We start from the raw sequence: 12,929 nt of genomic DNA, 5'->3' as shown, positions 1-12,929 counted from the left end.
ACACACACACACACACACACACACACACACACACACACACACACACACAATGGAGTATTACTTGGCAATCAAAAAGAATGAAATCTTGCCATTTGCAACTACGTGGATGGAACTGGAGGGTATTATGCTAAGTGAAATTAGAGAAAGACAAAAATCATATGACTTCACTCATATGAGGATTTTAAGAGACAAAACAGATGAACATAAGGGAAGGGAAACAAAAATTATATAAAAACAGGGATGGGGACGAAACAAAAGAGACTCATAAATATGGAGAACAAACTGAGGGTTGCTGGAGGGGTTATGGGAGGGGGGATGAGCTAAATGGGTAAGGGGCATTAAGGAATCTACTCCTGAAATCATTGCTTCACTATATACTAATTTGGATGTAAATTTTAAAAAATAAAAAATAAAGTTAAATTAAAAAAAAAGATATATGCATTCCTATTTATTGCAGAGATATTCATAATAGCCAAGATATAGAAGCAACCCACATGTCCATCGATAGATGAATGGATATAAAAGATATGACCTGTATATACACGTGCGCGCGCGCGCACACACACACACACACACACACACACCGAACTATTACTCAGCCATGGAAAAGAATGAAATTTTGCCATTTGTGGTAACATGGGTGGAACTAGAGGGTATTACGCTAAGTGAAATAAGTCAGAGAAGGATAAATACCACATGATTTCACTTATATGTGGAATCTAAAATTTTTTTTTAACGTTTATTTATTTTTGAGACAGAGAGAGACAAAGCATGAACGGGCGAAGGTCAGAGAGAGAGAGACACAGAATCTGAAACAGGCTCCAGGCTCTGAGCTGTCAGTACAGAGCCCGACGCGGGGCTCAAACTCACGGACTGCGAGATCATGACCTGAGCTGAAGTCGGCCGCTTAACCGACTGAGCCACCCAGGTGCCCCACTTATATGTGGAATCTAAAAAACACACCAACAAACAAACAGAAACAGACTCAGAAATACAGAGAACAGGGGCGCCTGGGTGGCTCAGTCAGTTAAGTGTCTGACTTTAGCTCGGGTCATGACCTCGTAGTTCATGGGTTAGAGCCCCACGTTGGCCTTGTGCTGACAGCTCAGAGCCTGGAGTCTGCTTCAGATTCTGTGTCTCTCTCTTTCTGCCCCTCCCTCACTTGCACTCTCTTCTCTCAAAAATAAACATTAAAGGGGCGCCTGGGTGGCGCAGTCGGTTAAGCGTCCGACTTCAGCCAGGTCACGATCTCACGGTCCGTGAGTTCGAGCCCCGCGTCGGGCTCTGGTCTGATGGCTCAGAGCCTGGAGCCTGCTTCCGATTCTGTGTCTCCCTCTCTCTCTGCTCCTCCCCCGTTCATGCTCTGTCTCTCTCTCTCTGTCTCAGAAATAAATAAATGTTAAAAAAAAAACATTTAAAAAAAAATAAAATAAACATTAAAAATATTGTTTTTACAAAGAAATACAGATAACAAACTGGTAGTTGCCAGAGGGAAGGGAGGATGGGCAATAGGTGAAGGAGGTTAAGAGGAACAAACTTTCGGTTATAAAACAAGTCACAGAAATGAAAAGTAGAGCATAGGGTATATAGTCAAAATATTGTAATAACATTGTGTGGTGATGGATGGTGAATACCCTTATCATGCTGAGCACTGAGTAATGGATGGAATTGTGAAATCACTATGTTGTACACCTGAAAGCAATATGACATTGTATATCCATTGTACTTAAATAAAGAATATATAAATAAGAATTCTTGTGACCATTGAAAAAGATATTCTACTTTATCTATAGTTAGTTTATCCCTACTTAATAAAATAAGCCAAAGATCTTACCATTTGAAATACATCAGAGCCTTCATCAAAATCTACCATAGCAAAAAATATCCTGTTGGTAAATGCACTGGAGTATCGCCAGGAGTTTGCCAGGATCTGAAATTCTTCATCAGCTTGCCTAGATACAAGCAGATTTGTGAAGATAAAACATAAAACATTTTTAAAAGCAATCTACTTTGTCAGCAGTAAAACAGAGCCAAAGAAGCCATAGCAGTTTTTCCAAAGGGGGGAAATATTTTTAAGAGAGAAAGAGAGGGGAGGAAAGGAAGGAAGAGAGAGAGAGAGAGAGAGAGAGAGAGAGCGAGCAGTAAGGCTCTGCTGACAGGGTTAGGACAAACCTTGGAAAAAATTGCCACTGTTTTGCCATGAGAGAAGGCTTATCCTAAGTGCTAGGGATTTCAACAGAAAGTAGTTACTCGACTCAGCTTCATGCTTTGTGCCTGTTTCTTATTTCAAAGCTCTTTAAGTAGTCACTGGAAAAATACAGCTAAGTGTACAACAGCTTTTTTAATACTCTAAATTACTTAGGTGTTTAAAGACAAGGTTTAAGTATTTCCAGAGAAAGAAGGCTATAATAGTAATCCATTTTATAAATCTAATGTGTAACATGCTAGTTAGTAAATAAAAATACAGTCATAGGAATTATTAGGGTGAAAGATAAGAAGAATCTAGGGAATTGAGATTAAGTGAAACCTCAAGTCACGTTTGACTTTTCCCTTATTGCCCAAATGTTTTCAGTTTCCAAGATCTGATCATTCTTCATTTGCAATTATCTTTTACTCCATCCCTTCTAATTAACTTTCATTGGCACCAGCTAAAGTCAGATCCTTAATATTGGACATTAGAATATTAAAATACTGACTCTAGTTTCTCCTTCTCCAATCCTTCTTCTTATACTGCAATATACATCAGTCTTCCTAAATTACTACTTTCCTGAAACTCCTACTCTTCTCAGAAACCACTATTGCTTTTCTACTACCTTAGAACAGTCTCTAAGCTTTCACTGGTCATTCAAGCTTCTTTATCATCTAGTCCTAATAAGGCATCTAGCTTTTATGTAGCCTTACTACTAATCAATCTAAAACAGGATTTCTTAATTCCAGCACTTTATTTACCACTGTCTCTGTACCCTTGCACACATTTTTATTTGTAACCAAAATTTCCTACTTCTATCTAAATCTGATCCATCTGTCTAGCCTTAATACAAATCCTTTCTTCTTCAGGCCAATCCCAATCTTCCTATTTTAAGTCCTTCCTGAAATCTTGTAGTATTTATTATGTACATAATCCATTTGCTACTTAATTATAAATTGCTTTATATTGTCAGCTACATTTTCACGTGTGGAATTCATTTCCCTAGCCGTATTATAAGGATAGGCATCTTACACTTCTCATCCTGATAGCACCAAATATATAGTATTATACACATTGCTGTTAACTTTTATTTTTTGAATGAGTTTAGGAAAATGTGAGCTAATATTAAATTTGGTACTATAGAAAGTAAGATACTAATAAACACTTGTCATTAATTTGCATTTAATACAGAATTAGGAAGGTGTTTGTGTTTGTTTCCTGATTTTTTATATACTCTTGATTGCTGAGTAAATTATTGAACTAAGAGTGATTTTAGGGGACGCCTGGGCGGCTCAGCCAGTTGAGCATCTGACTTCAGCTCAGGTCATGATCTCGCAGTTCGTGAGTTTGAGCCCCGCATCGGGCTCTGCACTGACAGTTCGGAGCCTGGAGCCTGCTTTGGATTCTGTCTCCCTTTCTCTCTGCCCCTCCCCAACTCACACTTGGTCTCTCTCTCTCTCTCTAAAATAAGTAAACATAAAGGAAAAAAAAGTGATTTTAGGGGCACCTGGGTGGCTCAGTCGGTTGGGCATCTGACTTCGGCTCAAGTCATGATCTCGCGATTCATGGGTTCAAGTCCTGCATTGGGCTCTGTGCTGACAGCTCAGAGCCTAACGCCTAATTCAGATTCTGTGTCTCCCTCTCTCTGCCCCTCTCATGTTCACACTGTCTCTCTCTCTCTCTCAAAAATAAATAAAAAACATTTAAAAATGTTTAAAAAAGAGGGCCACCTGGGTGGCTCAGTCGGCTGAGCGTCCGACTTCAGCTCAGGTCATGATCTCACGATCCATGAGTTTGAGCCCTGCGTCGGGCTTTGTGCGGACAGGTCAGAGCCTGGAGCCTGCTTCCAATTCTGTGTCTCCCTCTCTCTCTGCCCCTCCCCTGCTCATGCTCTGTCTCTCACTCTCAAAAACGAATAAATGTTAAAAAAAAATTTTCTCCAAAGAAGACATCCAGATGGCCAACTGACACATGAAAAGATGCTCAACTTCACTCATCATCAGGGAAATACAAATGAGATACCACCTTACACCTGTCAGAATGGCTAACATTAACAACTCAGGCAACAACAGATGTTGGCGAGGATGCAGAGAAAGAGGATATCTTTTGCATTGTTGGTGGGAATGCAAGCTGGTGCAGCCACTCTGGAAAACAGTATGGAGGTTCCTCAAAAAACTAAAAATAGAACTACCCTAGTTGCACTACTAGGCATTTATCCAAGGGATACAGGTGTGCTGTTTCCAAGGGACACATGCACCCCCATGTTTATAGCAGCACTATCAACAATAGCCAAAGTATGGAAAGAGCCCAAATGTCCATCGATGGATGAATGGATAAAGAAGACGTGGTATATATATACAATGGAGTATTACTTGGCAATCAAAAAGAATGAAATCTTGCCATTTGCAACTACGTGGATGGAACTGGAGGGTATTATGCTAAGTGAAATTAGTCAGAGAAAGGCAAAAATCTTATGACTTCACTCATATGAGGACTTTAAGACACACAACAGATGAACATAAGGGAAGGGAAACAAAAATAATGTAAAAACAGGGAGGACAAAGCATAAGAGACTAATAAATATGGAGAACAAACAGAGGGTTACTGAAGGGGTTGTGGGAGGGGGGATGGGCTAAATGCGTAAGGGGCACTAAGGAATCTACTCCTGAAACATTGCTGCACTATATGCTAACTAATTTGGATGTAAATTTAAAAGTAAAAGAAAAGAAAATTTAAAAAAAGGAGTGATTTTAGATTTTATGTTTATTCATAACATCTCTTCAAATATAAGTACTATGGGACCAATTACCTTGACTATCTCTTAACTCTAGGGAGAAAAACCTTTAAGAAAAGATAGAAGTCTTGGGGTAGCATAATGTATATTCTAAAAAAAAAAAAAATTCTCTATTCCTTCACATAGGCCCAGTTTGTCAGAATTTGGAAAGCCTTCAAGATTTTATTAAATTAGTTCTTCACAGGGTAGCTTTGTCATTTCATTTAAAGTGAATTCCCAGACCACACACACTGATCTCAAATATAAGTTAAAAAAAAAACACCAAAAAGCTAAAGCTGTTCTATTTTTCAGTACCCACTATTTGTACTTTTGTTTAAAGAAATATAGTCCTTTTGTTTATAAAGTCTTTTTGTTTAAAGAAATATCAATCTTTGTTCCTAAGATCATTCAGAAATAGGAAAATAAAATCAATACACCATTGTTTGATGAAAGTTTAACTGAGATTAGTTACCATTTCCACGGTTTATAATCACAACAAAATAATCTAGAAAAAAGAAAACATCTCTAAATCATACATCTTTATTTTCTAAAAATGTTCTCTTGTAATTCCAAATTTGGATATAGCTACCATTATTGCATTAATAATTATCTCTACTTTTGGGTAAACCAGTTAAAAATGTTGGAACTTGTTTCTTCATAAATGAGAGAATACTTGCTTTACTTACCTTCTGGGGTTGTTGTATAAAATAAGAGTATGAAATTGAAAGCACTTACAAATGATAAAATACTACATCAATGCTACTAGCATACATTTGTATAAGTGACACCAATTTACAAGACGATTATTCAACTTTTACGTTATTCCTATCATGGCTACCAGAATACTTTAACCTTGTTTTTTGTTCCCCCACTAATGTGGGAAACTAAGAAATACTGTAAAAGGGCAGTAGTATTATGTGTTACTACAGACATCCTAAGTAAGATACAGACATTAATTGTTTATGTACCCACTGAACCAATTAGGTTCTTCTGGGATTGAGAAATGGTTAAAATCTTATGTTATTTAATTTTAAAGTATAGTTGAAAGTTCATACTTGCACACAACACACTGTCTGTGAAGTTGGAGAGCAGTGAACATGACAATAACGGAGTAGTTTCTTGGTGGGGCTTTAACAAGGCGACGAAACTTGTCTCCATTCATTCTTATTACGGGTCTTTTATTGGTCCACTCCATCAGTTGACTAACCTTTTCTGATAACACCATCTAAAAAAAAGGGAGGAGCATAGTGTTAATGCTCTCAACTTGTCATCTGAAGTTCCTTTGAACTAAGCAACTTAAAACCAAGACTAACAAGCAGAGGTACGTAGAAAATGTGAAAGACAGAAAAATAGAATCTACTAATTGGAGCTGATTATGATAATTATTCTTAAAATTCTATTATTTCATAATGAGATTTAATAAGATACTATACTGTTGATGTGAATTACTTATTATTTACTAATAAATAAAATATAAAATCATAAAACCTTTCATTTACCAAAGATTCCAAAGAATGTTGAGTTAAACCAACCAGCTACTTTTTGTATAAGATGTTGCTTCTCAAAACCAAAACAAAACAAAACACACCTATAAAGAAACTGGAGTAGTTAAAACAATCTCAAAAACAAAGAACAAAATTGGAAGAATCACTCTACCTGATTTTAAGGCTTACTATATAGCTACAGTAAGCAACGCAGGGTGGTACTGATAAAAAAGAATAGATACATAGATCAATGGCATAGAGACAAGAACCCAAAAATAGACCTATAATAAGTATAGCCAACTGATTTTTCACAAAGGTGCAAAAACAACTCAGTAAAGGAAGGAGAGCCTTTTCAGCAAACAGTGCTGGAGCAACTGGACATCCATAGTAAAAACCACAAACCTCGAACTAAACTTCACACTTTATACAAAAAACTTAAATTGGATCATATGCTTAAATATAAAAATTAAAACTATAAAAAATCTTAGGAAGGGGTGCCTGGGTGGCTCAGTCAGTTAAGTGTCCAACTTTGACTCTGGTCATGATCTCGCAGTTCATGAGTTCAAGCCCCGCGTTGGGCTCCGTGCTGACAGATTGGAGCCTGGAGCCTGCTTCAGATTCTGTGTCTCCCATTCTCTCTCTGCCCCTCCCCTGCTCCTGCTCTCTCTCTCTCTCTCTCTCTCTCTGTCAAAAAATAAACATTTAAAAAATTAAAAATTTTAGGAAAAAATAAAAAAGGGGCGCCTGGCTGGCTCAGTCAGTAGAGCATCTGACTCTTGATCTCGCAGTTGTGAGCTTAAGCCCAATGTTGGGCATAGAACTTAATGAAAAAAGACTTTTTTAGGAAAAAAAAATAGGAGAGAACATTTAGGATCATGGGGTAGTTAAAGAGTTCTTAGACCTAAAACCAAAAAGCACGATCCATAAAAAAGAAAAAAAAAAGATAAACCTCATCAAAATTAAAACTTTTTCTCTAGGAAAAACCATGGTAAGAGGATGAAAAGACAAGCTACAGAGTGGGGAAAAATATTTTAATATCATGTATTTGACAAAGGATTAGTAGCTAGAATATAATTTTAAAAACTATCAAAATTCAACCGTGCCAATACCAAAAATCAAATTACCTCATTAAAAATGGGCACCTGGGTGGCTCAGTCAGTTAAGCATCTGACTCGATTTCAGCTCAGGTCATGATCTCCCAGTTTGTGAGACTGAGCCCCATGTCAAGCTCTTCATGGACAGCACAGATCCTGTTGGGGATTCTCTCTCTCCCTCTCCACCCCTACCCTGTTAATGCTCATTCTCTTTCAAAATAAAGAAACACGTTTTAAAAAAATGGACAGAGAACCTGAATAGACATTTTTACAAAGACATACAGATGGCCAACAGAAACAGAAAAAAAAATGCTCATCACTAATCATCAGGGAAATGCAATCAAAACCACAATATTACCTCACAACTGTCAGAATAGCTAGAATCAAATGGACAAGAAATAACAAGTGTTGGCAAGGATGTGGAGAAGGAACCCTTATGCACTACTGATGAGAGTATAAATTAGTGCAACCACTGTGGAGGTTCTCAAAAAATTAAAAACAGAAATACCATATGATCCAGTAATTCCACTCCTGGGTATTTACACAAAGAAAACAAAAGCACTAATTCAAAAAGATATATGCACCCCTATGTTTACTATAGCATAATTTATAACAGCCAAGATATGGAAGCAACCTAATGTCCATAGACGTATGGATAAAGAAGACATCTAGAAAAATGTTGCTATGGCCTATGTTACAGACTTTACCACCTGTGCTCTCTTCTAGGATTTTTACAGTTTCAGGTCTCATACTTAGGTCCTTAATCCATTTCGAGTTTATTATTATGTATAATGCAAGGAAGAGTTCCAGTTTTCCCAACACCCTTTGTTGAAGAGACTGTCTTTTTTTCCATTGCCTCCTTTGTTGAAGATTAATTGACCATATAATCATAGGTTTGTTTCTGGGCTTCCTATCCTGTTCCATTGATCAATGTGTCTATTTTTGTGCCAGTGCATACGGTTTTGATTACTACAGCTTTGTAGTATAACTTGAAGCCTGGAATTGTGATACCTCGAGCTTTATTGTTTTCAAGATTGCTCTCGCTATTTGGGGTCTTTTATGGCTCCATACAAATTTTAGGATTGTTTTTTTCTAGTTATGTGATAAATGTTGTTGGTATTTTGATAGGGATTGCATTAAATCTGTAGTTGCTTTGTGTAGTTTGGACATTTTAACAGTATTTCTTCTTCCAATCTATAAGCATGGGATATCTTTCCATTTATTTGTGTCATCTCCAATTTCATTCATCAATGTTTTATAGTTTTTAAAGTACAGGTCCTAGATACTTCTTTCACTATCCCTCTGTCTTCTCTAGTATGTGGTTTTATAATGGAGCTTCTCTTTTCACATTTGAGTTGAAAGCTTTCATTTTTTATTTTAATTTTGTAACTTATTTTTCATTTTTGAGCTAGAGTACATGAGTGGTACAGATGGGCAGAGCAGGGGAGAGAGAGAATCCTAACCAGGCTCCATGCTCAGTGTGGAGCCCAATGCAGGGCTTGACCCCGTGACCCTAGTATCATGACCTGCACCAAAATCAGGAGTCAGATGCTCAACCACTGAGCCACTCAGGCGCCCTGAGTTGAAAGCTTTCTTGATCAGTGTAAAATCTCTAGTACTGAAGAAACTTCTTCCTTAGGGTACCTTTTATCCATTGTCTACAGCCCATTGTTTGGGTACTGAAAGCTATGGCTCAGAAATAAAAATTTTGTTTTTCTACAGCATCTACACTAAGTCCCACTATACACTCCCCAGATACCCTTTATTTTCCAAAGACATAACCTTTAAAAGTAAAGAATTAAAATGTTGCCCATGCCCTTCATGCCCTTCTATTTATTAATATTTTATAGTTATTGGTAAGATCCACAAAGAACTATAGTACAGAAAAGTAGGTGGTTTATCAAATGAATTATTCAGAAACTACAAAAAGCAATTGATTTGGAAACAACTATTGCAAATAATTTTTCCACTAACAGTTTTACAAAACATTTAAGAAAACATATCCATTCAGTTTTTAATTTGTATTAAATACATTTATTCACAACAAAATACAGGGTTGTTATGGAAAAAACTAAATTTATAAGGAAAGACTTTTACAATCAAGTAATTTTCCTCCTTCTTGAACTACACTATATTCTACTCAAATAAAACAAAAAAAGGAGCAATATTATTCACAATTAAAATACTTACCAACAAAGTTAAGTAAGCTTGAACTCTCTCTTCTCTGGAAACATTTTAATTAGTATGGCCACAAAATAATCCCACTAACAGGAAGTCAATTAATATCTCTAATCCTGTTAGTAATAATCAAGTATGGTGAATATTTTAGGGCTACGAAGTTTTAAGAGAGCCAAGAAAAGGCAGCGACACAACAGTTTCATTTCACTCTACCTGCTTGCATAATATTTATCTAAGTTAGCTCTAGTAAATTAGACTAAGTCTTAACAACTACAAATTCTCCTACTATCCCTGAATCTCTCTCATGAAAAATAGCATACGGGAATCCATTATCATTTAAAACTAAAATCTGATCCTGCCGTTAAGATTTCTTCTGAATTTCAGAAATAATAAACCTAAACATCACCAGTCTGAATTCCTCTAAAATGCACCTCCCTTTCCCACAAAGCTTATCTGATTGTATCTGTGTTCTAGACCATCAGGGTTTATTCATAAAATTTCTTGCTATTTTCAGCTTTTTGTTAATCATCCACTAGTTTTCAGACATTAGTGAAATAAAATTCCTGGTTAAGGAATACATTTCCAACTCCATCACTAAATTAAGAGATTGAACAGATCTGGAAACATATCTGGAAGATAATGACTGAAGGAAAGAGACAACAAGCAGAGAAGAGAGCATTTTTTTTGAGAGAGGGAGAGTGTTTGTGTGCACAGAAGTGGAGAAGGGGTAGAGGAAGATGGAGAACCTTAAAGCAGGCTCCACGCCCAGCATGGAGTCCAACATGGGCAGCGGGAGGGGGCCTCGACCTCAGCTCCATTTCACTATGTTGAGATCATGACCTGAGCTGAAATCAAGAGTCACATTCTTAGCCAACTGAGCCACCCAGGCACCCCTGAGAATGGAGCATTTTTTGATCCTTAAATGTCATCTGCTCCATTCTCAGTTTACCTAATTTCTGAACAGGGCTAAAATACACCTCTGTCCCCTCTTCTTGATGTTTTAGTTTTTGGGGGTACCTCAATTTGCTTTGCAACTGCTACTAGGCCTTTGGTTCTTAGTAATAAGTTATTTTCTAAAGAATCACAAGGGTTGGGGTGCCCGGGTGGTTCAGTCGGTTAAACGTCCAACTTCGGCTCAGGTCATGATCTCACAGTGCGTGAGTTCAAGCCCTGCGTCAGGCTCTGTGCTGACAGCTCAGAGCCTGGAGCCTGTTTCACATTCTGTGTCTCCCTCTCTCTCTGCCCCTCCCCTGTTCATGCTCTGTCTCTCTCTGTCTCAAAAATAAATAAACGTTAAAAAAAATTAAAAAAAGAATCACAAGGGTTGAGCATCTGACTTCAGCTCAGGTCATGACCTCCTGGTTCATGTTTTCGAGCCCTGCATCAGATCCTCTGTCCCCCTCTCTGCCTCCCTCTCCCTCCCCCACTCATGCTCACTAGCTTTCTTTCTCTCTCTCACAAAAATGAATAAACATTAAAAAAAGAATCACAGGGGTTTTTCACGTGGCAATTTTATGTGTCAGTTCTCAAAGTAATGTCAGAGAATGTAGAAGTTTTCCCAACAATAACCTTCCTTGTCAAAATATGTAGTACTTCTATTTTCTGAATAATATTCGTAAAAATATCACAAAGATATCAACTGAAAAGTAATTTACTACCACAGAGGAACACAATCTTATTTTCTAATATTAATCTAATGTCCTCTATATGCCAGGTACAGCATTAAGCACTTTACAGCCTTCATCATTTAATTTTCACAATATGCATAGAAATAGGCATTTTTGCATTCTACCGATAAGGAAAATGAGACTAAGAGTAACTGGCTAAGGAACACTTGGATTGCATTAACATATATGCTTTTTAAATTTTATAAAATTTTTTGGAAAACTGAGAAAAGAGGGGAGATCTATTTGTCATCCTAGCATTATTATGATCATTTTTATTAGGCTTCAGTATGCTTTGTGCATTCATTGTTTTCCATATTTCATATTATTTCTCTGTTACAGATTCCCAGAAGTAGATCAAGATATATAGATCATTTTATCAAAGGTCATGCTTACTCATTTTTATCATGCTGCCTTCCTAAAATGACACCAGATGCAAGGAAAAACAATTTTCCTTCTACTAAAGGGAGATACAATTCATCAGAAAAATAAAATAAGTCATTTCAAAAGGAACCTTTGTGGCCTAGTAGAGAGGAAAGGGTTTGGAGTCAGACCTGGGGTGAAATCCCAGCTCAGTCTCTAGAGCTGTGCTTCTTTGGGCAAGCTCACATCTCTCCTGTTCAACATCAGTTACCTCTTCCCTCATCTTTCTAAAGGGATTAGAAAGGGTTATTGTGAGAATTATAGATAATGTATATAAACCACAGTGCCTGGCATGTAGAAGCTATTGAATAAATATTATAGAATAAGTCAATGTTCCAGTGAAAACACTGTTATGAGTGTAAATAATCAGATAAGTAGGGTAGCATTACATTTAACAACAACCAGGAGGAACGTGAGAAGTGATTTTTAATTATATTACTTTAGGAAAAGTGTCTTTTTAAAAGGAATACTTAGATTATAAGACTGGACATCACCCTAAAGTTTAAAGCCACATCTATTTTGATGGATAGACCTGAGATTTAAAAAAAAAAAAGAGTGTGGGGGGGCCTGGGTGGCTCAGTCGGTTAAGCGTTCGGCTTCGGCTCAGGTCATGATCTCACGGTTTGTGAGTTCAAGCCCTGCGTCAGGCTCTGTGCTGACAGCTCAGAGCCTAGAGCCTGCTTCGGATTCTGTGTCTCCCTCGCTCTCTGCCCCTCCCTCACTCATGCTCTGTCTCTCTGTCTCTCTCTCAAAAATAAATAAACATTAAATAAATAAAATAATGTTTTCAAAATTGACAAAAAAAAGTAAGTGTTCTGCAACAGAACACCTATATTTTTTAATTGTCTCTAAGTAGTATCACAGTTATCTTTTTTTAAACAGCTTAAAACATCCTCAGTTACAGGGGAAAGGGGTAAAAACTAAACCATCTTTACCATCCTATATTAATTCCTTGTTTACTGATGAGAAAATCCAACTTTAGGTTGTGAAATCTAAACAAACTGCAAGTGAAAGAACAGATTCCTGACTCTAAATACACACAATTAATTAATTAACTTGATGTTTATCAAGGACCTTTTTGACATTGATGGATGCCAGGAAACAAAAATTAATTTAAAAGTATCT

At 37.0% G+C, this 12,929-nt stretch overlaps 1 protein-coding gene across 2 annotated transcripts in view; it reads right to left on the bottom strand.

The window, feature by feature from the left end:
* The window catches only part of MAGT1 (magnesium transporter 1), a 60,317-nt gene that overhangs the window by 44,087 nt on the left and 3,301 nt on the right, over positions 1 to 12,929 (bottom strand). For both annotated transcript variants that reach the window (XM_040467915.1, XM_040467914.1), the window contains exons 2-3: positions 6,017 to 6,186; positions 1,835 to 1,952 (exon numbers count right to left, since the gene is read on the bottom strand). In XM_040467915.1, coding sequence (XP_040323849.1) covers positions 1,835 to 1,952; positions 6,017 to 6,186 — 288 coding nt within the window. The remainder of the gene's footprint in view (positions 1 to 1,834; positions 1,953 to 6,016; positions 6,187 to 12,929) is intronic.

This window comes from Herpailurus yagouaroundi, unplaced genomic scaffold (assembly GCF_014898765.1).
Source record: "Herpailurus yagouaroundi ecotype Mexico unplaced genomic scaffold, PumYag 67623, whole genome shotgun sequence".
NCBI classification, from domain to species: Eukaryota; Metazoa; Chordata; class Mammalia; order Carnivora; family Felidae; genus Herpailurus; species Herpailurus yagouaroundi.
Note: the sequence above shows the minus strand (reverse complement) of the source record. Positions and strands in the feature narration are given on the sequence as shown.